This window comes from Oncorhynchus mykiss, chromosome 16 (genome assembly GCF_013265735.2).
Source record: "Oncorhynchus mykiss isolate Arlee chromosome 16, USDA_OmykA_1.1, whole genome shotgun sequence".
Classification (NCBI taxonomy): Eukaryota; Metazoa; Chordata; class Actinopteri; order Salmoniformes; family Salmonidae; genus Oncorhynchus; species Oncorhynchus mykiss.
The window spans coordinates 29,132,313-29,160,266 of NC_048580.1; the positions used below are offsets into that span (position 1 = coordinate 29,132,313).

Consider the following 27,954-nt stretch of genomic DNA (forward strand, 5'->3'; position numbering starts at 1 on the left):
AATTATGGTCAGATTTGCCAAAAAGAGGGCGAGGGAGATCTTTGTATGCATATCTGTGTGTGGAGTAAAGGTGGTCTAGAGCTTTTTTCCCTCTGATTGCACATGTGACATGCTGGTAGAAATTAGGTAATACTCGACGATACCCATGGACAGGGCCAACCAGGCAGGATATAACTCCACCCAGTTTGCCAAAGCACAGCCCCCACACCACTAGAGGGATATCTTCAAACCACCAACTTACTACCCTGAGACAAGGCCGAGTATAGCCGACGAAGATCTCCCCCACGGCACGAACACGAGGTGGGTCGCCAACCCGGACAGGAAGATCACGTCAGTGACTCAACCCACTCAAGTGGGTTGATGGATTCTGTACGTGTACCATTCAGAAGGTGAATTAGCAGGACAACATTTTTAAGTGACTTTGAACGGGGTATGGTAGCAGGTGCTAAGCGTATCGGTTTGCATCAAGAACTGCAACGCTGCATTTTTTTTCACAATCAACAGTTTCCCGTGTGTATCAATAATTGTCCACCAACCTAAGGACATCCAGCCAACATGACACAACTGTGGGAAGCATTGGAGTCAACATGGGACAGCATCCCTGTGGAACACTTTTGACACCTTGTAGAGTCCATGCCCAGACAAATTGTGGCTGTTCTGAGGGCAAAAGGGAGGGCAGAAACTAGGGTTGTGGCGGTCACAAAATTTTGTCAGCCGGTGATTGTCAAGCAAATAACTTTCAGTCTCACAGTAATTGTCCGTTAATTAATATAAACACTTTTTGTATCTCCTGGCTTCCACACTGATGCAGACCTTTGGAACATCTACGTTTTAAAATGTCTAATGAATCCATTTAATATAGCCTACACATTCTCAATGCATCCATTATTTATTTTAGACAGGTCCAAAGAAGCATGATATGAAGAAAATGTTGTCTATTTCAGAAGAACAGAATAGCATACTCTGAGTTGTCCTTATGTTAGGTCATGTTGTGGCTATGTCAAATGGCTGTGGGCTACACTAGTTCATTTAACAGACAAGATTTGCTTAGAATTCCGTGGCGTTATTTTATAGTATGAAGTATATAGTATATTTTCTCCAAACAATTTGATGGAGTGCGCACATGCAGCTATTCTGTGTTGAGCAGTTAACAAAGAAATATGTACTCCTATATTCTTAATTTAGAGTTACATTAATAACTTTAGTTGTTCTACAAACATTTAGCTATACAGTACCAGTCAAACGTTTGGACACACCTACTCATTCAAATGGTTTTCTTTATTTTTAATATTTTCTACATTGTAGACATCAAAACTATGAAATAACACATGGAATCATGTAGTAACCAAAAAAGTGTTAAACAAATAAAAAGATATGTTATATTTTAGATTCTTAGATTCTTTAAAGTAGCCACCCTTTGCGTTGATGACAGCTTTGCATACTCTTGGCATTCTCTCAACCAGCTTAATGAGGTAGTCACCTGGAATGCATTTCAATTAACAGGTGTGGAATTTCTTTCCTTCTGAATGCATTTGAGCCAATCAGTTGTGTTGTGACATGGTAGGGGTGGTATTCAGAAGATAGCCCTATTTGGTAAAAGACCAAGTCCATATTATGGCAAGAACAGCTCAAATAAGCAAAGAGAAATAACAGTCCATCATTACTTTAAGACAGTCAATTTGGAACATTTCAAGAATGTGCAGTCGCAAAAACCATCAAGCGCTATGATGAAACTGGCTCTCATGAGGACTACCACAGGAAAGGAAGAACCAAAGTTACATCTGCTGCAGAGGATACATTCATTAGAGTTACCAGCCTCAGAAATTGTAGCCCAAATAAATACTTCACAGAGTTCAAATAACAGACATATCTCAACATCGACTGTCCAGAGGAGACTGCGTGAGTCAGGCCTTCATGTTGCTATGTGCATAACAGCAAAATTAACCAGCATATTGGGATTGAGAACAATACGGCGGAGGCAGCAGCAGCAGAGACGAGGAAACAGCCCTTGCCTTAAACCCTATTCGGGCAGGATTAGTTTTACTGGTGGTGGTCAGGTAATGCAATGCACAAAACACCACATCTGTGGTGAATAACCTACTGTTATAATGCAATCCAAGCTGTTTATAATACAGCTTGGATTCAAACCAGGGACTGTAGTGATGCCTCTTACACTGAGATGCAGTGCCTTAGACCGCTGTGCCACTCAGGAGACCCATTTCCTGATGATGGCTCACTGCTCTTCGTACTTGGCGGCTTCAGCCTCCCAACATCTGCTTCCGATTAATTTACTGTCTAAACTCTCCTGATCAACACCATTGCATTATGCCTCTCTCTAATGTCAATATGCCTTGTCTACTGCTGTCTTGGCTAGTTTTTACTGTTTTGTTTCACTGTAGAGCCTTCAGTTATTCTCAAAATGCCTTAGATAGCTCTTTAGTCCCACCCCACACACATGCGGAGACCTCACCTGGCTTAACTTGTCCCTCCAGAGACGAAACCTCTCTCATCGTCACTCAACGCCTAGGTTTAACTCCACTGTACTCACATCCTACCATACCCTTGTCTGTACATTATGCCTTGAATCTATTCTACCACGCCCAGAAACCTGCTCCTTTTATTCTCTGTCCCCAACATAGTAGACGACCAGTTCTTATAGCCTTTAGCCGTACCCTTATCCTACTCCTCCTCTGTTCCTATTCCCCAGGCGCTATTATCCTACTCCTCCTCTGTTCCTATCCTATTCCCCAGGCGCTATCATTTGTTGACTTCTGTAATCGCAAAAGCCTTGGTTTCATGCATGTTAACATCAGAAGCCCCCTCCCTAAGTTTGTGTTATTCACTGCTTTAGCACACTCTGCCAACCCTGATGTCCTAGCCGTGTCTGAATCCTGGCTTAGGAAGACCACAAAAAATTCTGAAATCCCCAACTACAACATTTTATGTCAAGATAGAACTGCCAAAGGGGGTGGAGTTGCAATCTACTGCAGAGTTCTGTCATGCTATACAGGTCTGTGCCCAAACAGTTCGAGCAGTTCTACTTATAAAAATCCACATTTCCAGAAATAAGTCTCTCACTGTTGCCGCTAGTAAAAGACCCCCCTAAATTCCCAGATGTGCCTTGGACACTGTATATTAATTAATTGCCCCCCATTTATCTTCAGAGTTTGTACATCTCTAAACTGGGATATGCATAACACCCCGGCAATCTAAGCTCGATGCCCACAATCTCACACAAATTATCATGGAACCCACCAGGTACAACTCTAAATCCGTAAACACGGCACCCACTGATATCATCCTGAATAACCTGCCCTCTAAATACACCTCTACTGCCTTCAACCAGGATCTCAGCGATCATTTTCTCATTGCCTGCATCCGTAATGGATCATCGGTCAAACGACCACCACTCATCACTGTCAAACGTTCCCTAAAACACTTCAATGAGCAGACCTTTCTAATCAACCTGGCCCGTGTATACTGGAAGGATATTGACCTCATTCCGTCAGTAAAGGATGCCTGGTTATTCTTTAAAAATGCTTTCCTCACCATCTTAAATAAGCATGCCCCATTAAAAAATAAATACAACTAAGATCAGATATAGTCCTTGGTTCAGTCCAGTCCTGACTGCCCTTGACCAGCACAAAAACATCCTGTGGCATACTGCATTAGCATCGAATAGCCCCCGCGATATGCAACATTTCAGGGAAGTTAGGAACAAATATAGTTAGGAAAGCAAAGGCTAGCTTTTTCAAACACAAATTTGCATCCTGTAGCACAAACTCCAAAAAGTTCTGTGACACTATAGTCCATGGAGAATAAGAACACCTCCTCCCAGCTGCCTACTGCACTGAGGCTAGGAAACACTGTTACCACCGATAAATCCACGATAATCGAGAATTTCAAAAAGCATTTTTCTACGGCTGGCCATGCTTTCTACCTGGCCACCCCTTGCCCGGTCAACAGCCCTGCACCCCCCACAGCAACTTGCTCAAGCCTCCCCCATTTCTCCTTTAACTAAATCCAGATAGCTGATGTCCTGAAAGAGCTGCAAAATCTGGACCCCTACAAATCAGCTGGGCTAGACAATCTAGACCCTCTCTTTCTAAAATGATCCTCCTCAATTGTTGCAACACCTTTCACTAGCCTGTTCAACCTCTCTTTCGTATTGTCTGAGATCCCTAAAGATTGGAAAGATGCCGTGGTCATCCCCCTCTTCCAAAGGGGTGACACTCTAGACCCAAACTGTCACAGACCTATATCTATCCTACCCTGCCTTTCTAAAGTCTTCGAAAATCAAGTTAACAAACAGATCACCGACCATTTTGAATCCCAACGTACCTTCTCCGCTATGCAATCTGGTTTCTGAGCTGGTCACGGGTGCACCTCAGCCACGCTCAAGATCTTAAACAATATCATAACCTCCATGCATAAAAGACAATACTATGCAGCCGTATTTATTGACCTGGCCAAGGCTTTCAACTCTGTCAATCACATCATTCTTATCGGCAGACTTAGACAGGCTTGGATTCTCAAATGACTGCTTCGCCTGGTTCACCAACTAATTCTCAGATAAAGTTCAGTGTGTCAAATCGGAGGGCCTGTTGTCCAGACCTCTGGCAGTCTCTATGGGGGTGCCACAGTGTTCAATTCTCGGGCCGACTCTTTTCTCTGTATACATCAATGATGTCGCTCTTGCTGCTGGTGATTCTCTGATGCACCTCTACGCAGATGACAACATTCTGTATACTTCTGGCCCATCTTTGGACACTGTGCTAACTAACCTCCATACAGCTTCAATGCTATACAACACTCCTTCTGTAGCCTCCAACTTCTCGTAAATGCAAGCAAAGCTAAATGCATGCTCTTCAACCGATCGCTGCCTGCACCCGCCTGCCCGTGACGGTTCTGAATTAGAATATGTGGACAACTACAAATACCTAGGTGTCTGGTTAGACTGTAAACTCTCCTTCCAGACTCACATTTAAGCATCTCCAATCCAAAATTATATCTAGAATCGATTTCCTATTTCGCAACAAAGCATCCTTCACTCATGCTGCCAAACATACCCTCGCAAAACTGACTTTCCTACCGATCCTTGACTTCAAAAATAGCCTCCAACACTCTACTCAGCAAATTGTATGTAGTCTATCACCGTGCCATCTGTTTTGTCACCAAAGCCCCATATCCTACCCACCACTGCGACCTGTATGCTCTCGTTGGCTGGCCCTCGCTTCATATTCGTCGCCAAACCCACTGGCTCCAGGTCATCTATAAGTCTCTGCTAAGTAAAGCCGCGCCTTATCTCAGCTCACTGGTCACCATAGCAGCACCCACCTGAAGCATGCGCTCCAACAGATATATTTCACTGGTCATCCTCAAAGACAACTCCTCTTTTGGCTGCCTTTCCTTCTAGTTCTCTGCTGCCAATGACTGGAACGAATTGCAAAAATCGCTGAAGCTGGAGACGTATCTCCCTCACTAACTTTAAGCATCAGCTGGCAGAGGAGCTTACCGTACATTGCTCATCTGTAAGTAGCCCACCCAACTACCTCAATCCCATGTTGTTGTTGTTTTTTTGCTCCTTTGCACCCCAGTATCTCTACTTGCACATTTATCTTCTGCACATCTCTCACTCCAGTGTTTAATTACTAAATTGTTATTATTTCGCCACTATGGCCTATTTATTGCCTTACCTCCCTAATCTTACTACATTTGCGCACACTGTTTATAGACTTCTCTATTGTGTTATTGACTGTACGTTTGTTTATCCCATGTGTAACTCTGTGTTGTTTGTGTCGCACTGCTTTGCTCTCTTGGCCAGGTCGCAGTTGTAAATGAGAACTTGTTCTCAACTGGCCTACCTCGTTAAATAAAGTTGAAATTAAAAAAAAAAAATAATAATCTTTCCAACTCTCTCTTTCCCCTCCTTGCCTGTTTTGACCACACCCTTTCCCAGTCCCCTCCCACTCACAAGGCAGGCAATACGCTTGACCTAATTTTTTACTAGAGGCTGTTCGCCAACTAATCTCACTGCCACCCCCCTCCAGGTCTCTGATCAAGACTTTCTTTTCTGTCTCCCTTTCCTCCAACCCTAGCCACTCATCCCTACCCAGATGGTCATGTGCCATCTCAATCTTCAATCTCTCTCTCTCACACTGCTCTCTCCTCTTCTATCTTATCATCTCTCCCTTTGCTAAATCCTGTCTTCTGATTCTGCCTCTTCGACCATACTATCCTCAGTTTCCACATCCGGTGACTCACACTGGTCTCTTTCCTCCCAGCCAGCTCAGCCCTCCAGGTCGCAGTTGTAAATGATGCTCCGTGGCTGAGTGACTCATTGCGAGCTTATAGAACAGGGCTGCGGTCAGCTGAGGACCTATCATCCTTTCACTCCCTCCTCTCTACCTTCTCTTCCTCTTCCTGTATCTACTGCTAAAGCCACTTTCTAGCACTCTGGCTTCTGTCTCTAACAAGCTTCTTCCTCTAACTCTAGGAAACAATTGTCCACTTTTTCCTGCCTCCTTTTAATGCCCCTGCCTCCTCCCTCTCTTTGGACGACTTTGTCAACCACTTTGAAAAGAAGGTTGATGACATCCAATCCTCATTCAGCCTTTTGAATCCACTGGTCCCACTCACACAGAACTACCCTACGCCTTGACCTCTTTTTATCCTCTCGCTCCAGATGAAATCCTGCAACTAATGAGGTTCGGCCTCCAAAAACCTTCCCGCTCGATCCCAATCCCCTCCTCCCTTCTCCAGACCATCTCTGGAGTCCTTTTTTACATTCCTCACTTCCCTCATCAACTCATCCCTGACCACTGGCTTCATCTCCTCTGACTTCAATCAACAATCGACGACTCTGACGTCAAAAACTACAGACCGGTATCCCTTCTATTTTTTTCATTCCAAAACACTTCAGCATGCTGTCTCTGACCAAATCTCTCTCAGAACGCTCTTCTTGACGTTAACCAGTCAGGTTTCAAGACGGGTCACTCAACCGAGACTGCTCTTCTCTGTGTCACGGAGGCTTTCCACACTGCCAAAACTGACTCTCTTAGATCTATCTGCTGCTTTCGACACCATGAACCATCAGATCCTTCTCACCACCGTCTCGGGGCTGGGTGTCTCAGGCTGCACACTCTTGAATTGCATCCTACCTGGCAGGCGATATGAAGAGGATATTTTTCTGCACCACGTACTCTCCCTACTGTCATCTCCTAGGGCTCGGTTCTAGGCCCTCTCCTCTTCGCTCCATGCACCAAGTCATTCTGCTCCGTCATATCCTCACATGGTCTCTCCTATCATTGTTATACAGATGACACCCAACTACTTTTCTCCTTCCCCCGTCTGACACCCAGGTGGCACCATGCATCTCTGCATGCCTGACAGATATCTCAGCTTAAATGTTGGCCCACCACCTCAAGCTCAACCTCGATAAGACGCAGCTGCTCTTCCTCCAGTGGAAGGCCTACCCACTCAAAGACCTCTCCGTCATGGTTGACAACTCCATGGTGCCCCTGCCCAGAGTGCAAAGATCCTTGGCATGACACTGGACAACACCTGCTGTTCTCTGCTAAAATTAAAGCAGTGACTTGCTCCTGCAGGTTCATGCTCTTCAACATCCGTAGGGTATGACCCTACCTCACACAGGAAGCAGTGCAGGTCCTAATCCAGTCACATGTCATTTTCCGTCTGGACTACTACAACTCGCTGTTGGCTGAACTCCCGCTTGTTCCATCAAACCCCTGCAACTTATCCAGAAAGCTACAGTCCGCCTGGTGTTCAAACTTCCCAAGTTCTCCCATGTCACCCATTCCTCTGCACACTCCACTGGATTCCAGTTAAAGCTAGAACTGCCCTATGAGTGTTAGGCAAGTACCGTGGGCCAGTGCCATGGTCTTATTGTGGAAGTAAAGTCTTGAAATAGATCACTTTTGAACACCATGCCTTGGGAGTTTATTGAATTGATAATACATAGTATGTAGTCCATTGTCTTTTTAAACTCCTAAGAATGATGTCTTGGATGTCGAGGCTTTATTAGACATGCAAGCAGGACAGACACCTGGGTCCACTGAATATGAAACACATCCATATTTCTATTTTGGCGTAGGGCATTGCAAATGTGTAAAGAGGCAAAACAGTTGCACAGTAAGATTTCATTTGAACCACTGGCCCAATGCCCAGTGACAGGCATTCACCATGCTTGTATTGGTTGTTATAAGGATAGCACATCTTCTAATGTATTATCAATGCATACTCGAAGGCACTGTAAATGCAGTGATAAGTAAGTTATAATTGGTAACTTCCTCCATGTATTATTTTTTTAATAATAAAGTTAGGCAACACTAAGATGCTCTCATACATGTATTTTTAAACTGTGATTACTTTAGTAGTAACAGTATACTTACATAGTAATTAGTGCAAAATACCATACAAGGTTTATGAAAAATCATAAAAATAGTTATAGGTTCGCCAATATCTTCGTGTCCATCTGATCTGTCATCATCTTTCAAGGCCTCACAAAAGGCGTGAGATTTATCAATCAATACCCTGGAGCAACAGATTTATTTGGATGTTGTGGCACAACTAAGGGATTATTTTTCCCTAATTTAGAAATGCATCTCTTTCTCACATGGGATTGGTCAACCGAAGCACGAGGTGCTGAAAAAGTGATGATGCACATATGACAGGTTTAGTGCTATGATGGGGGTTGTGACAGAACAGAAAAGGCCCATAACAACAATAACAACAAAATTATCAAATATGTATTCCAATTGCACTGCTAAATCTAAAGTAGGGGGTAATATACCAGCCAATCCGCTAGGCTTGTAATCATATTATAGCATGATGATATGACCAGGCACGTAAATATTGGAAACAGATCAATTTGACCCCTCTAATAATATACTATGAGGAATTTGATGGATTGAAAATGATATTCCCACGGTAGCTACTGGCTTTCTGTGGCTTTACACTACACAGTACTAGGCTACTCAATTCCTCATTTCATTATTGGATCCCCCCACCGCCAATTATCCTTGGTTTGGTTCTAGTTTGTGCTTGGTTTGGTACTAGTTTGTGCTTGGTTTAGTACTAGTTTGTGCTTGGTTTGGTACTTGTGGTTTGTGAAGGAGGCTTGTAAGGAGAATGGAGACAAAACAAAACCCTTAATTCTGTGGGCTAACGTGTAACAAATAAAGAATTAAAGTCAATTCATAAGAATTATTTTTTTCTAATTGAGAAGGATTCTATTGAAATGTGGCGGGCGAGAAACAAGTGATAATTGGCACTGGCTATATTGGGCTCAATTTTGTGAGTTCAAAGACAACTTTGGTAGTAATATGAACTTTGAAACAAGTGGTGTCTAGTAGGCTACAGAATTAGAGAAGGGTTGATTCTCTGAACATCAAGCAATAGGCTCAAGCAAACCTGTTTCTCTCCTCAGTCAGAGGCAGCCTGGCTGTCACAGACTCTGACCAGGAGCAGCAACCTATCCTCCTTATTTGTTTAGAAAAAAAATGTGTATGCCAAAAATTGTGGGGGAAAGCAATCATCATATTTATACAACCTAATAATAAACCTAAGAAGAACCACCTTTATATTTGATTTCAAATGAGAAAATCTGCAAATGTAATCTCTTTATTGACCGAGATGCGTGTGACGTTGCAAAGCAGTAAGCTGGTTTATTTATCCTTCATTAATTACTTCTTCTTGATTTCAATATGGAAGGGAAACCAGTGTAAAAGGTATTCTTATACCATATTTTAGTGTAACATTGTAGCAGTTCATTCAATTGGGATTGGTAACGGTGGAGTGGTAGGATGTTCCCCCATGATGAAAGAGGGTCATGACTGAAAAGGTTTGGGAAGCACTGATCTAGCTAATGATTAGTACAAATACAGATGGGCATGTTTCACCATATTTATTTGTATCCACTATGCTGCATCAGTTGGGCTACAGGTAATAATAATTATTGCTAAATAAAACACCAGCATGATAATGTTGTTAGATTCATTTATGGAGAGGTAGATTATATTGTATTGGTGTTCCCATCATTTTATTGTCACTAATTGTGGAGTAGAAAAGTCACAAGTTCTGCATTCAGTACAAAATAAATGTAATGCAACGTAAAGATTAAGTGGAAACTGTGCTGTTCTGAATAACCACTTGAAAATCGGAAAGAGGTTGGGTTGTGGGTTCAACATGCACCAATACCTTTCAAATACATCACTCATTGCTTTAAGCAATACCCTGCCACACTAACAAAACAGAGCAAATGTAAAGTCTGTTGAAAAATGTTGAAGAATGTGTTGTTTAGTGCAAGCCATTACGCAACATACAGTGGTTCCTCCATCAAAAGTTGCGAGCTTACGCCACGGGACTTAGAGGTCATTTGTGGTTTAGTATGGTACCCTGCATCACCACTTCATTGCTTCAGACCAGCGCACACGGGAGTTAGTGCACTGATTATGCTTTTGGGTCCAACTGTGTCTCCTACTGACAATGAATGGGTTACATAAACCTAAATAGAAACGGATAATTGTGCATGACTTCAGTATTACTTACTAAAACTGTTGTCACACTAAGGTTTTTATCATTTTATTTTGTTAGGATTTGGCTCTAACTGTACTACTGTAGGCTACTCCCAAGACACTGCATAGCAGTGCAAGCTGCGTTGCTACAGATGCTGGTTCAATATCTGTGCTGTCCTCGACTGGGAGACCCATGAGATATTTGTTGGTGTTTGATTTTTCTCCCTCAAAAAACAAAAAATAATCATTCTAAATGACAAACTGGCTTTATTTACAAATTAGTAACAATTTCTCACCCCATGTTTAAAAATGGCATTTTTCTCGCTCATTTTATATTATTTGAATACGAAATCATCTCCAAAATATTTAAGGGGCATTGCACTAATAATGGCGCTGATGAGGGAAACGTTCCCTCTGTTCTTAGTGCCAGTCTGCACGTTCAAACTAAAACAGTCTAACTAATAATTGCATCTTTATGCTTTCATTAATAAAATAATGATAAAAATACTGTTTATTTAGTTATGGCTCCACAACGAATTACTATGGGAATAAACATCACTGAATTACAGAAATATCCTCTATATGTAATTATTGGCAGAGAGTCACATCATATTTTCCGATATACTGTAGGCCTACCATAGACGACATGAGTCTCACTAGTGTTGAGTAATGAGCTGTTAAAAGTGGTCTAGGTCTTATTTATTTAAAGAACTATTTCAGCATCATTTCACGCTGCTCTGAGACAAGCATGGGGACTGGTCTTGATAAATCAATGAGATTTTTATTTTCACTGAATCTCCGTTTGGGTATTGGTTAGACTAGAATTAGAAAATTAGGGTATAGGAATGTTATGCTCTTAGTGTGAGCTTTATTTAACTAGGCAAGTCAGTTAAGAACCCATTCTTATTTACAAGGACAGCCTTCTCCTTCCTTCCTTCCTGTCGGGGAATTGAATCCCAGTCTCCCACAGAACACTGGATTCTTTAGCTAAATAGCCCAGTACTCTACTCCCGACCGTCACCATATATTCCTTTCCATCCTAACAGGAACCCAGAGGGTTTTCGTTTTCCTCGGAATAGAAACACCATAATATTAATCAAATGAATCCCAAACTCTAAAAGTTATTGGAAAAGTAGACACTGTGATCACAATAAAGAATGTAAACAAGATGCTGTGTTTTTATTTACAGGGTTTCAAACACTTGTAGCCTGATTAGCAGGACAATAGACTCTTTATAGCCCGGCTACTGTACTGTACTGTGAACATCCCCCTACCTGCAATGTATTCGATGCTTAAGTACTCTGAAGTGTTACATTTCTAACTCAAAATAGCAGTACAGTATTTCTTCATCAACATCTTTATGCTTTCGTTAATAAAATAATGATGAAAATACTCTTTCAAAATGCTGATGTTTATTTAGTTATGGATCCATAATGAATTACTATGATAAAAATATCAGTGAATTACAGAAAAAATGGAACAAAGTTTTCTCATGAAGGTTAACAAATTGTTGCTTATTGGAAAATACACTTTTAAACACACAGTCATGTCGTACAGCGCCCTTATGGCTATTAGCAAGGATATATTTTGGCATTTATAGGCGGCACACAATTGGCACAGCATTTCTCTACCTCTAAAAATAGAAATACATTTTTTGGCCTTTACAAATATTGACCTTTTATTCAGATTACCATCACTCTCCTTTGTTTTTTGAAAATGAAATAACCTCCAAAATATTGTTATATATTATCAAGTTGATGACACAGTCATATAGCCGGCACTTACATAAAGCTGAGTGACTCACTCATTCATTGTTTTGGATCGAAATAAATAAGTACCAACATTCTTTCTGATAGTCTTTAATAAATACATGTTTTGGTTATCCTGACCTGGACACCATGTACAGTATTATAATGGCCCATTAGCAGGACAATATACCTTTACCAACACCTTTCTGTATTTTGATACTTTGTTCCGGAGTGGATGGGGGCAAAATGCAGTGCAAAATGCTTTGCTATAGATGCAGGTAAGATACCCGTGCCGGCCGCCACCGGGAGACCAATGAGGATGCTTTTGGTTTTAATTTAGAATCCTCCAATCCTCTATATGTAATTATTGGTGGAGAGTCACGTCATAATTTTCGATATACTGTTGGCCTACCGTAGGGGACATGAGTCTCACTAGTGTTGAGTACTGTGCTGTTAAATAATTTGCAAAAAATTCATAAAAAATCATACAATGTGATTTTCTGGATTTTTTTTTCTCATTTTGTCTGTCATAGTTGAAGTGTACCTATGATGAAAATTACAGGCCTCTCTCATCTTTTTAAGTGGGATAACTTGCACAATTGGTGGCTGACTAAATACTTTTTTGCCCCACTGTAAATACATTTGATTTGATTATTACTATGGGGATAAATATCACTTAATTACAGAAATATTGGAACAAAGTTGTCTAATGAAGGCAAACAAGTTGTTGCTTACTGGAAAATACTCTTTCAAACACACATGGTCACGTTGTACAGCGTCATTATGGCTATTAGCAGGGCTATATTTTGGCCTTTATAAAAATTATGTTGGCCTTTATTCAGATTACAATCGCTCACTGTCGTTAATTTGATAATGAAATCATCTCCAAAATATGCTTATATATAGCCTTCCCGATTTGGACATATATTTTAGCACCGTTTTATGCTGCCCTGAGACAAGCATGGAGAAATGTAAATGTTCAAATATATTCCATGATATTCTTAAAATATATGTGTTGACTGAATATAAGCAAGTGATAATCAAGTTAGGTTTCTCCAGAAATAAATAATTCTAAATAACAAACGGGCTTTATTTACAAATTAGTGAGAATAATTGCCTTTTTGTATCTCACTCTAGGTTAAATCTCCAAAATATCGTAACTTTTTAAACAAAGCGATTATGATTATTATTAGTTCATTTAGAATTATATCAAAGCCCCTTAGATATTCTCACAGATCCTAATGGAAAATGCCCCTTAGATTTAGAATCCTCCAATCCTCTTAATGTAATCATTGTCGGCGAGTCTCTTCATTGAAAAAAGTATTTGTAGATATATTGTAGGCATACCATAGGCAAAATTAATCTTGGTTACACTACAATTAGGGTGTGGAAATGTTATGCCCCTTAGATATTAATTTAGAATCCTCCAATCCTCTTATGCTGTAGCCTACTGCCTACCATCACATCGTACAGCATAATTGTCACGTTCTGACCATAGTTCTTGTGTGTTTTCCTTGTTTTAGTGTTGGTCCGGACGTGAGCTGGGTGGGCATTCGATGTTGTATGTCTAGTTCGTCTATGTTTGGCCTGATATGGTTCTCAATCAGAGGCAGATGTTAGTCATTGTCTCTGATTGGGAACCATATTTAGGTAACCTGTTTTGTGTTGGGTTTTGTGGGTGGTTGTTTCCTGTCTTTGTGTTTGTTGCACCAGATAGGGCTGTTGTTTTGTATATTGTTCTATTTTCATCTTTCATTAAAGATGTATAAAGATAACCACGCTGCATTTTGGTCCGCCTCTCTTTCACCAGAAGAAAACCGTTACAATAATATTTTCCATTCCATCCTAACGGAAACCCCAAGGGTTTCGTTTTTCACTTTTCTCAGAATAGAAACACCATAATATTAATCAAATTAATTAAGCCAAATTTCTTAAAATCAATACCATGTACTATGTTATTACAAAAAATGTTTACATTTCTCTAGTAATGCCAATATGGGAGACTATCAAATGCTTCTCAAAGTTGCCCTCGAGTGGTCGAACTAGCAGTAACTTGCATTAACGTAAAAAATGGCTGAAAATGAAGTAACGTGCCATAGAATGCTGCAGCAGCCCGCAAGGTGTGCTGCAGTATGACGCAACTTTTAAAGGAGGAACATTGTAGCAAATGTTAAATCGAACTGAATGCACCCCAGAACTAACTTTCTCATTGTCGTTCTACAAACAAATTGTCAAGCATGATTACTTTCTGAACTGTTAGAGCTAGACCAACTGTCGAAAATAATTAAGAAATGATTGGGATATAATTTGTGGTTGGGATATATTAACCCAATTAACAGGAAAGTATTGGATGTGTATTCCCTTCAAAATTCACCAGAAACAAGACGTGTGTGTGTGTGTGCGCGTGTGTGTGTCATGGTTGGGGTCAATTAGGAATTTCTGAATTTAATTTGAATTGTCCACACCCCACAGGAAGAAGATCTTTAATTGAATTTGAATTGAAGGAATTGAAGAAAGTATAATTTAGTTTAAAGCAATTCAAACCAATTAAACTGAGACGTGAAATATCAGTCTAATTAATTTTATCAAAAGGATATGCCACTCACTTATTAATGCAAATAATTACATATACCATTTCAAAGATGTCAAACAGTATTTATTTTTGTCATGAGATGTTAGATTGTTCCCTTCCATACTGCAGTGTTTGATCTAATACATTTTGGGAAATGTATTTTTTCTGATATTTAAAAACATTAAGGGAATTATTAATTATTATAGACAACCCACAACATGATCTTATAATATTTCCAGACCACTACAAAAATACTTGATTGTTGTAGGAAAATCCGTTTTACAAATGAAATGTTTGAACCTTCTGCTACATGTTATTGGTAACCATACGTGATGTCAAAATAAAAATGTCTATGGTGTGTAGAATAAATAAGCAATTTTAATTTCATTGAATTAAATTCTACATTAATTCAAGAGCAATTCACAACTCAATTTAGAATTGACCCCAACCTTGGTGTGTGTGTGTGTGTGTGTGTGTGTGTGTGTGTGTGTGTGTGTGTGTGTGTGTGTGTGTGTGTGTGTGTGTGTGTGTGTGTGTGTGTGTGTGTGTGTGTGCAAACATGGCTGACTGTCTTTTTTGCGGGGGAATACCTGCATTGCAGTGGCTGTGCATAGCGGCCATGGCTCAGTCAACAGACAGAGCAGTGTGTGTGCAAAGCAGAGCAGGGCTTGTGCAGGGTCAGAATGAAAGAGCAGCACATGGAGGTGAAAAATGTCATGCCACAGCCATTTATTCTTACCCAATTCCAAATCAAAGCAGGTGCTTTCAATACTATCTAAAATATAAGAGAACCTGCAACAAATAACATGTTAAAATAACATGGATGAATGGGATGAATGATGTCAATAGGTAATGTGTGATTTGTTCAATTTGTTGGCCTATATTTATCTATCAACCTCCTTCACCCTTTTGTCAATTGTAACCAAAACACCTTTTTTTCACAGTATCCATATATGTTATGTACTATACATCAAACTTTTGAATTATTTTGATAATCTTTATAACAAAGCCTCATCAGAGTACAAATAATTAATTCCCATTCAACAAATGTGTAACGTGGTGTATCTGTACCTCACCTTACTGTAGATGATGTCTTCACTGTTGATGATTAACAGAAAGGAGTGGAGAGACAGCAGTGTTTACTTAGCTCCGCTCTGGTAGCCTATTGAACCTGAACCCCCGTGTCATGACACCTGCTCCTGAATATTATTTATATCAAGTTAGCACCGCAAGCTCCTGAGTAGCCTTGTCAGTGTGAATGGAAGCTGTATGTATGATGATATAGGCCACGATCATAGAGCCAAGATATTTGGCAAAACCATCAAAAATCCTTACTGTTTATACAATAAGCCAAATCAAGTAGTAATCCAGGTCATTTTGACACATCTCTATCCCTCTGTCATCTTTCTTTCTTGGTAAACAAATGTTTTTTTTGCTGTGATTCTGAAGTTTATATGTTACCCAAAGAAAATGGTTCTTCAATAATGGTGTCTCTGTGACATCTCTCTCTCTCTTTCTAACAGTGGCCCCCACATCCCCTGGTCTGCGTTCAGAGGTCTTCAAGCCTTGCATCGATGACAAGGACCTGGCCTTCTGCCTCAACGAGGGCGAGTGCTCCATCATTGAGACAGTAGCAGGAGTGCACAGACACTGCAGGTGAGTCTCTCGGTGTGTCTGTGTCTGTATTAGTTCACTGTGTCTAACTTGTCCTAGCCTGAAGATTCAGACTTAAGGTCTGAATAATTGCATATTACCTGTAAGGTTTGAATGGCAGGCTGCAGTGATCAGGACACCGCGGAGCAGGCGCAAGAGATTGTGAGGAAAACGTACCTCAATCCAGGGACGGGAGATGGCGCTGTACTCATAATTATCCCATTATCCAAATTGATACATCGAGAAGATTGAAATACTGCTAGTTTTTAATTAACCGGGTACTGCACACATACTTTTTTTCATAACAAATGTTTTGAAGATTTAAGCTTTCTGATAATGTAGCAATAATAAAAAATATATTTTCTACCCCCCCCCCCCCCACACACACACACACAAATACGTTATTTATTTTTTTTGCCTCATGGAAATGCTGTACCATACGGGTACTAAAACACCAAGGAAAATCGGATATTTTCAGAACATTTATTAAGTCAAATATAGCAGAAACAAGCACTCTTTTCATAAATGGAAATGATTCTGGCGTCCATTCTTCCTCGCTGTCACTGTCCTCAAGCTCACTGTCCTCACTGCTCAATTAGGCTCCTTTAGCCCTGTCCATTGCCTGTGAATGTCAGTGGCTATGTTGGCAAAAACATTGACCAATGCATTAAATTGCCCTGACAAGTAGCCTAACTGCACAACGCTGCCCTGAGGCAACAAGAATAAAACTGCATTTTTTAAATATAAACTAAATATCTTCAAAACCTATCAAATATGCTTCATTAGAGATTCCTACAAAAGTACATACTTTTTATTGTCAAGTTATCTCTATATAAACATGCAAAATAATTAAATGTATCTTACCTTTCACTCACACCATGCGCTCACGTTGCTCTGCTTCCTGGAAGAAGGTTCCTACCCCAACTCATACATCATACCAACTTCTGTACCTCATTTGATTGTTTACAGGATTGTTACATGTCGTTGCATATTGTCATTTATAGGATAAAAATATATATATAATTATATAGGGGCCAAAAGGTTTTCTGTTGCACGAGGGCAACAATGTGCAGTAGAGGGTTAAACTGCCATTTTCGTCAGCATACTAGGCTAGCTAATTCTAAAGCATCCCATTGGATTCGACAACACTTCCGGTGGCTACTCACCCCAATGCTACCTGTCACATTTTCATGGAATCCAATGGGCTGCTATAGTATTAGCTAGCATAGCATTCTGGGGAAAACAGCAATTTAAATAAAAAGTAGCAGAATTCCAATCATCTTGATTCACCATTCAACATTTTGGGATAATTAGGAGTACAGCAACATATTCCATCCCTGGATTGAGGTAGTTTTTCCAGCCATATACCACGCCGGGCTCTGGCAGTTTACATTTTGGCATAGCACCGCTAAACGTGTCATTGCTTATTTCAGAAGATGTTTCGGTCGACTTCTTTATGAATTAAAGAAGGATATTAAAGAAGGATATGGATATTGGGTGACCTGGTGGCACGACAAATGCACAACTATATAGTTAAATTATACCTAACTTCAATGTTGTGTTAGGTACATAAAAGCACATTTAAAAACACACATAGCAGTGCAATACATTGACATAATTAAAAAGGGAACGCGTATACTGTCACCCAATACAATTGCATTATATTCTATGTATCAGACACATCTTCCTTGTTGTGTCAAAGTGGAGCATATTTTCTTCTCTCCTCTTCGCTTCTCTTCCCCACTAAGCACGGACTCGTCTTTTGGACATCTTTTTTTGGTGTGGTCTGGTCCACAGATGTATAATTTTAGTCCGGTCCAGACCAAATCTGAAACAATCATAGACATCTATAATTGGTTCAGATTTTGTCCGGTCCGGCCTTGATTTGGCCCAAACTTAGACGTCTATGATTCACAAGTTTGGACAGCACAATACAGTACAGTAGAACACAGTACATTACCGTACAATAAAGTATAGATTAGTACAGTAGAGTATAGTTTACTCGAATGTACTCTATTCTACTGAACTAAACTGTACTGTACTCTACTGTACTGGACTGTGCCGTACTGTACTGTGCTGTTCAAACTCATGAACCAGCTTAGAAGTCTATGATTGGTTCAGATTTGCTCTGTTCTGGACCATACTTGTTTGGGGGCAAAACTAATTCAAATAATACCCAGCATGCTTTGCAAGTGTTAGTTTTTACATTTTGACCATTCAGCAGATGCTCTTATTCTTTTGCATTCAACTAAGTATATAAACAACAACATATCACAATCATAGCAAGAAAAAAACATACGTTATTGAGAATGGTATTGTAGTTGAAGTGGTCTGTGGTTTTCAACTACAGGGTGGACTACTTTGAACATCATGCCATATTTATGTTCAAACACTATGTTTAAACTTTCATTCAGAACTGAAAATGAATCTAATTTTCACTTCCGGAAAATACGTATTTTCAATGTCCAGAAAATACATATTTTTAACTTTCATTCAGAACCTAAAATTTATATAACATCTACATCTGGAAAATATATATTATAGATGATTTTCTACATAATTTGCATACTGTGTCTCTTCTATTCAGCTGCAACAAAACACAACCTGCTAGTTTCACAGCTAAACCTACTTAACGTAATTGATGAGGGATAGGTGCCGTTGCTCAAAACATTCCACTTTTGTGACAGACCATCTCTCCAACCACACTCATGGGTATAATTAACGAAGGGATCCGTGGTAGAGAGGAAGGATAGGGGGGACTTAACCCGAGGACTAGTCCGCTTCGCAAGTGCCAGTGTTTTGAAGCAATGATTACGGGTTTCTCTCAAGAGCTTCTATTGAATGGTTATTTTTCTGAATTACTGGATAGTAAATGGTTCTAAATATATGGGACCGTGACGGAATAACAGCGGCTTTCTCACATATGGAGCTAAACTGTTGTACTATTATTGTTGTGAATTCCTGCTTTTGTAAATAACAGTAAAGAGGTTGGAAACATGATAGTGAAACGTGCCGGTGCCTATCACTGGATGGGTCTTCCACCAATCACAGTTTGGCCGCATTCGAGCATCTCTGATGACCATATACGGATTAAATCAAAGATAATTTAATCAGGATGCCAATATCAACCTTTTCTCTTGTTTTCCCCGACCCTGTTTAAACGTGTGGGGATAGATGAAAGGCAATACTTTATTTTCTCTGGAATTACTTGATTTTGAAAAACATGGTCATTGTGGATGTTGTTTCAAACACAAAGAAACGGACAGTGCTTTCTAAGGTGATGATAATTCAAAACACCTGTATGCTTATGCATAGGCCTATATATGAGGCCAAGCCAAAAATGATTGTGCCATCATACAATACATAGCCTACCGCATATTACACAAGACAGAAAAACAGAAAATAATACTGATTTACGATATCTTTAATACATAATTAACCTACAATTATAGTGAATTTGTATTTGGTTTTGAATCCCATAATGTGGAGGGCATTTTTTTATATTTTCATAATTGATAGACTTACATATTACCATTAGCTCTAGAATATCTCACCACCGTGTGTTTCCACCTTCTCCCCTCTCTCCTTCAATCCAGAGAGAGGGGCTGTCAACAGTTTAATGAAACATGTTTCGTTGTGAAAACATGTTACTATAGATGTTACCAAGCAGATTTCACTTTGTTTCCCAAATGAAGCACTGGGTAGCTGCAGGAACAGGGTTGGAGAGCCCATGGCATACAGAGTGTGGGCGGAATATAACCTGTTGCCAGGTGAAATAACCGGAGTAGCCTACCAACATGAGTGAAACGAACCGGCAGGAAAGTGGCCTCCATTCGAGTGTATAACGATGACTTGTCTTTTTCCCCCTGCCCCTGTTCCTGCCATTTGATAATGGGCCATTCTAAATCGGGAACAATTTTTAAATATAAGTAAGGACAAGACTAAATTGAGAGTAGTCTGATGGGTGAAAATATGATCACTCGATGAGACAACAGCATATGCTGAAAATCATCAATAACCTATGGTCGCATCATGCAGCCCATATATATTTTGATTGTTAAGGCATTCTATGGATTGTTTCTAGCGTATTGGACATGTTTCAAATTATCACTTTTACGCTCAACATAGCCACTTCATATGCGCACACTCTAGAAAGGGAAAAATATACTTCTTTCTATTTTATTCAGCTAAGTTCAATTATATTCTTCTTACTATTAATCATAAAATATAAAATAATGGCACAGAACTTATAAGCATATCTTGTCTGCTAAATTGTACAGCTTAGGGCATGGTGCATAGCTAGACAACATGCCAACTTTTCTTCTTCTGAAATACAATTTCTTCCTATCATAATGTTTCTTTAGACCTGCCTAAAATAAATAATGGATTTATTGTGATGGTGCATATTCAGTTAAATATTATACTTTTTTAAATGTAGATGTTCCAAAGGCACGTATCAGCGCTTGTACGCTGCTTGTATGCGTGGAGGCCAGGCAATGCTAAACGTTTTTATGTTTGTGGTCATTTACTGTGAGACCGGCATTCTTTTGCATGACAATAACGCTGCCGACAAAATGTCACAGATCTAGTTCAGAGGCATAATTTGCTAACTGATCTCGTTTCCTGACACCCACATAATGAGTTTGATGGAACAGGTAGATGAAAGAACCCATTGTAACTGCATGCCGTCCTACACTGGCTTTAGATGAGAAGCTGCAGATATTCGTCAATATACATACTGTATTAGAAATTATATCACCAAAGGGTTATCTTGTACTATAGAGCTGTCAACTATGATGTCCATATTAGGACAGTCTCAGCTTTACAAGTAGTTGTGTCAGTCTCACAATGACACTACTCCTTGTGAGGTTGAGCCTGTCCTAATATGGACACCTTGGAGAACAGGAAGGGAGTCAATGTAATGTGATTACCACATTAAGGGTTTGAGAACGTCTAACACCGTACCCAAACCGTCTGCGTGCACCATCGTGAGCAAATTGATTTTGTCCCCCCACACCAAACGCGATCACGACACACAGGTTAAAATGTCAAAAACTCTGTACCAAATATATTAATTTGGGGACAGGTCGAAAAGCATTAAACATTTAGGGCAACTTAGCTAGCTAGCTTGCAGTTGCTAGCTAGTTTGTCCTATTTAGCTAGCTTGCTGTTGCTAGCTAATTTGTCCTGGGATATAAATGTTGAGTTGTTATTTTAACTGAAATGCACAAGGTCCTCTACTCCGACAATTAATCCACACATAAAACGGTCAACCGAATCTCTCCTTCTTCCAGGCTTTTTCTTCTTTGGACTTTATATGGGGATTGGCATCTAACTTTCATAGTTACCACGGTGACCAACCAAACTCAGTTAATCTTTCAATCACCCATGTAGGTATAACCAATGAGGAGATGGCACATGGGTATCTGCTTCTATAAACCAATTAGGAGATGGGAGAGGCAGGACTTGCACTGCGTTTAGCCTCAAAAATAGAACTGACTTCTATTTTAGCGTTTGGCAACACAGTCGCTCGTTGGCGTGCGCGAGCAGTGTGGGGGCAATAATTCAATAACATGTATATTTACATTTATTTTTGCAACGCTCAAGCACGCAATGCGAGCAGTGTTGGTGTGCTCGTAATAACTGTCAACAATTGAATAATTGACCTGTCAGGTGGTTGGTGAAGGTATTACGTTGAAGCGACGGACATTCATTGGGATTGCAGATCTCTCCGTCTGCCTCCTAGGTTGTCTGGTTCACTCTACTGGCTTGCTTCATTGTGTTAAATATGAGGAATTTACATTTGACTTTTTTTTCGTACTGGTCCCCGGTGGGAATTGAATCCACAACCTTGGCGCCATGCTTTACCAAATGAGCTACACGGGATCACAGGTTTACTGTTCTCGGTCTATATGTCAAATCCTCAAGACACACAACAGCATAAGGAAGTTCTTTCCTTGCCATTGCTATGGTAACCTCTCTCTTCTCATTAGGCTGTCAGACCAACAACAGAGAACGCGTGTGCGCGCATACATTCACACACACACACACACACACACACATACACACACACAAGCATGCTACGACATGCTGACAAAAGTCTCAGTATTCAACATTAAAACTGTGCTTGCTGTTTTACGAAACTCCCGTTTCATGGAGCAATGCACTCTTTGATTTTGAAATATGCCTCTATTCTGTTATCCATTCATCTCTGTTTTTATATGTGATAAATTGCACATCATTAAAATTATCCCAACATAATTTAATTAAATAAGTCTTAAATTAAATAATAGATTGAAAATATGCATATTCGATTGATTCATAAGCAATGTTGTCAAAGTGTATTAGGGCACCATAACGGAACATTCTTAAATTTCTATCTTCTCATTGAATTCATGAGGGATTCTAACTGAATATACTGACACCTACAGGAGACAGCAGTGCTGTATGGGATTGTGCTTTCGATACAGCACACTGTCAATGCATTTTGGTCTTATATTTTTAGGGTGAGCACTATGTTGCTATTCCAATGAATAAACTGAAATCTACTATGCAGAGACAAATGGGTATACGATTCTGTTGGCCAATACAATCCTAAATATCTTGGTGTGTGTGTATGTGTGTGTGTGTGACTACATTTATATGTGAATGGATCTTGGTGTGGGAGGCTGTACATATTTTATTTTACACATAAATCTACAAAGATTCAACAGTCACACTAATTTTGTCTTTAATTTTTCTAAATAGTTTGAACTTATAGTAGGAAAGAGAGTAAAAGTAAGACATTCTGAATATTTAGTGAATAAATAGTTTTCTGTTTTAAAACCCACTAACAACAACGGTGATGACAAATGACAGGGAAATAGATATAACACACAAACACACAGGCATGCATGCACACACACACACTTGCATGCACAGAAACAGACACACACTCACACAGAGGGATCCAGGAGCCCCTGACAGGTATTAACAGATCTTATATTAATTATATTAATGAAGACATCTTCACTTTTGTTCTTCCTTGCTTCTCTTCCCCATTCTTTCTGTGAGGATCCAGTTCCACGATTAAATTGTCACCGCACCATCAGACCTTGACAGCTGCACTAATCCATGTGGCTGTCGCTCCTCAACTCATCCGCCCTGAAAGAGGAAAGTGTTTGCCAGGCTCGGAGCCACTGCGAAGCAATACTCTTAGAAAAAGATATCTAGAACCTAAAAGGGTTCTTCAGCTGTCCCGAAAGGAGAAACCTTTGAAGAACCCCTATTGGTTCCACATAGAACCCTTTTGGGTTCCATGTAGGACCCTTTCCACAGAGGATTCTACGTGGAACCCAAAAGGTTTCTTCCTGGAGCGAAAAATAGTTATCCTATGGGGCCCGCCGAAGAACCCTTTTGGAACCCTTGTTTCTAAGAGTGGAGTGGGCCATGCATAAGAGTGGAGTGGGCCAGCCACCATCTCTCCCCCACGCAATAAGACAGGGAACGTAATTAAGATTTGCGAGCAGCCGTATTACCTGTGAGCAATACCCATGACAACCCACCTGAGGCATTAGTCTCACAATTATATGATCTAATGTTGCAGCAGTGAGTGAGCCGGGGTGCTGTTTGAGTGTGGCTGAGTTTGATAGCCGGTGTGCTATAGGCCTCAGGAGTAGGAAAGTGTCGCAATCGGGCCATGAGTGGTGCTCAATTGTGATGCCACATGACTGGGAGTTGAAAGGCAGTGGAAGCGTGAAGGATTACATTTTCAATTTAGACGGATGATGTAGCACACTGGTCTCCAACAGTGTGTGCAAGCTTTTGTTTCAACGTAGCACTAACAGACCTATTTCAACTCGTCTTATCCAGTTTAATTGCATGATATGTTGCTGAATTGGTTGTGTCAGTGTTGAGCAGGAACAATCAATCAAATGTATTTATAAAGCCCTTTTTACATCAGCCGATGTCACAAAGTGCTATACAGAAACCCAGCCTAAAACTCCAAACATCAAGCAATGCAGATGTAGAAGTACCGTGGCTAGGAAAAACTCCCAAGAAAGGCAGGAACCTAGGAAGAAACCTAGAAAGTAACTAGGCTCTGAAGGGTGGCCAGTCCTCTTCTGGCTGTGCCGGATTGAGATTATAACAGTACATGGCCAAGATGTTCAAACGTTCATAGATGACCAGCAGGATCAAATAATAATAATAATCACAGTGGTTGTAGTGTGTGCAACAAGTCAGCACCTCATGAGTAAATGTCAGTTGGCTTTTCATAGCCGAGCATTCAGAGTTAGAGATAGCAGGTGCGGTAGAGATTGAGTCGAAAACAGCAGGTCCGGGACAAGGTAGCACGTCTGGTGAACAGGTCAGGGTTCCATAGCCGCAGGCAGAACAGTTGAAACTGGAGCAGCATCATGAGCAGGTGGACTGGAGACAGCAAGGAGTCATCAAGCCAGGTAGTCCTAAGGCATGGTCCCAGGGATCAGGTCCTCCGGGAGGGATAGAGAGAGAGAGAATACTAAAATTCACACAGGACAAGACAGGAGAAATACTCCAGATAAAACAGACTGACCCTTGCCCCCCCAGCACAAACGATTGCAACAAAAGCCTGCACACCCTATATCTCCATGATTGGAGTTGGAGATTTAATTGGTAGACTAGATTAAGTTAAGAATGAAAAGACAATACCATATCTGTTTTTATCTGTGACTTTGGTGCATTTTTCAGATCTAAGTATAAAACTAAGCATTACACGTGTTAAGAACCTTTGATTGTGCATTCGTTGGAGATTAAAGCATCTTTCACCCCTGAGTCATTCATGCAAAATATTTTTTTTTTATTCCATGAAAACATTTTGCTAAGTCACCAATTCATCAGATAATGTTTAGTCATTTTAACTAATATTTAAATCCAATAGCAAAAATACAAGATACAATTTTCAAAACAGATAGTTTTGAACGGCTTAATTGAAGGAATAGTAGAAGGTAACATACTTTCCCATCTAGTATTTGTCTAGAACATCACATGCTGCACTTTTTCAAGTTCACTGTACATTTTCTATCATTTGTATCCAAGTAAGGTTGTGAACATGTTGAGAAATATGTCTTACAGGTTCAGCATCCTTATACAGTACATACATAGAACAAATCCTCATAAATAAGGGTATTGTAAAGCAATAGACTACAGTTTGTGTATTGCAATAATGAAACATTGTACAAGATCACCTTTTCTATGTGACTTGAAAACGGTCTCTCTGCTTGACAACAATCATCAGCTTACTGTGTATCAATGAAATTCAGATAATGTGTGGAATATACTGTTATATACAAAACAGGTTGTACATTGTACATGACACCATCATTTCTAATTATTGTACATAATAACCCTTTCAACTTTGTCCTATTGAAGCACACTGGCTGGAGTATCACGATGTAGTAGTTACAGCCACAGCATATGACTGTGCATTGTGAAAAGCACATACTTGAATACGTATGCAAATTGAAAGTACTTTGGGGAGTGAATTTTGTGAATTAATTTGTTGTACTGAGTCCATAGAAAAATGTAATTCGAGTTTTGAGATTTTTGTGCTAAAAGTTGTGAAAATGCACCACAATGCATCAAAAATGATTGCAAAAACCTGTTCCACTTAGTTTTTGTGGCCTACACAAAAACGTTCTGCCCTGAGTGCCATCACTACTTTACTTTCATCTAAAGGCATCCGCATGCATCCCATCCGAAACAGCTCGGAACAGTTTGTGTTTAACCTTTCTGGTCTCCCCATCCCGGATCCGGGATCGTGAATACAGACTCAAGCTCATTACCATAACGCAACGTTAACTATTCATGAAAATCGCAAATGAAATGAAATAAATATGCTAGCTCTCAAGCTTAGCCTTTTGTTAACAACACTGTCATCTCAGATTTTCAAAATATGCTTCTCAACCATTGCAAAACAAGCATTTGTGTAACAGTATTGATGGCTAACGTAGCATTTAGCATTAGCATTCAGCTGGCAACATTTACACAAAAAAACAGAAAAGCATTCAAATAAAATCATTTACCTTTGAAGAACTTCAGATGTTTTCAATGAGGAGACTCTCAGATAGCAAATGTTCAGTTTTTCCTGAAAGATTATTTGTTTAGGACAAATCGCTCCGTTTTCTGCGTCACGTTTAGCTATGAAAAAACCCCTGTATCCAGGATTGTGTAAATCTATCAGCAAGCTCATTAGCATAACACAACGTTAACTATTTATGAAAATCGCAAATGAAATGAAATAAATATGCCATCTCTCAAGCTTAGGCTTTTGTAAACAACACTGTCATCTCAGATTTTCAAAATATGCTTCTCAACCATAGGAAAACAATCATTTGTGTAAAAGTAGCTAGCTAGCGTTAGCATTTCGCGTTAGCATTTTGCGTTAGCATTAGCGTTAGCATCCAGCACGCAACATTAACAAAAACATAAAAGCCTTCAAATAAAATAATTTACCTTTGAAGAACTTCTGATGTTTTCAATGAGGATACTCTCAGTTAGATAGCAGATGCTCAGTTTTTCCAAAAAGATTCCTTGTGTATTAGAAATAGCTCCGTTTTATACATCACATTTGGCTACCAAAAAAAATCCGAAAATTCAGTCCTCAAAACGCGAACTTTTTTCCAAATTAACTCCATAATATCGACTGAAAACATGGCAAACGTTGTTTAGAATCAATCATCAAGGTGTTTTTCACATATCTCTTCATTGATACATCGTTCTTGGACACATGCTTTCTCCCCTGAATCAAATGGTAAAGTAGAAGCAGCTGGCAATTGCGCACCGAATTCGACGCAGGACACCAGGCGGACACTTGGAAAATGTAGTCTCTTATGGTCAATCTTCCAAAGATATGCCTACAAATAAGTCACAATGCTGCTAAGACCTTGGGCGAACGACAGAAAGTGTAGGCTCATTCGTTGCGCAATCACAGCCATATAAGGAGAGAATGGAAAACAGAGCTTCAGAAATTCTGCTAATTCCTGGGTGATGCATCATCTTGGTTTCGCCTGTTCTGGGGCACTTACAGACAAAATCTTTGCAGATTCTGAAACTTCAGAGTGTTTTCTTTCCAAAACTGTCAAGAATATGCATAGTCGAGCATCTTTTCGTGACAAAATATCGCGCTTAAAACGGGAACGTTTTTTATCCAAAAATGAAATAGCGCCCCTAGAGCTCTAACAGGTTAAATTATGATGCAAAATTATGACATTTTTGTTCTTTTGGCCATCGTCAACGTTTTTTTTAGCTGTTTGTGTACACAGCAAGCCGACCATTGCAAGCCAAAGTCAGTTATTGGCCAACAGTAGGGATTCTTGATTTAAGTGTTTGTTGTCATTCACTTAAGAAATACTGCACCAAACATCCCATTTAGATGAACAATTGCATACGTGGACCTACATGCTTTGCTTAAGGGTTTGAAAAAGCA

The 27,954-nt window shown here is 39.9% G+C and overlaps 1 protein-coding gene across 1 annotated transcript in view; it reads left to right on the top strand.

Moving 5' to 3' along the window:
• The window catches only part of nrg3b (neuregulin 3b), a 428,644-nt gene that overhangs the window by 207,496 nt on the left and 193,194 nt on the right, over nucleotides 1-27,954 (top strand). Inside the window, exon 2 of the mRNA XM_021565559.2 lies at nucleotides 16,379-16,511. Within this exon, the coding sequence (XP_021421234.1) occupies nucleotides 16,379-16,511 (133 nt within the window). The remainder of the gene's footprint in view (nucleotides 1-16,378; nucleotides 16,512-27,954) is intronic.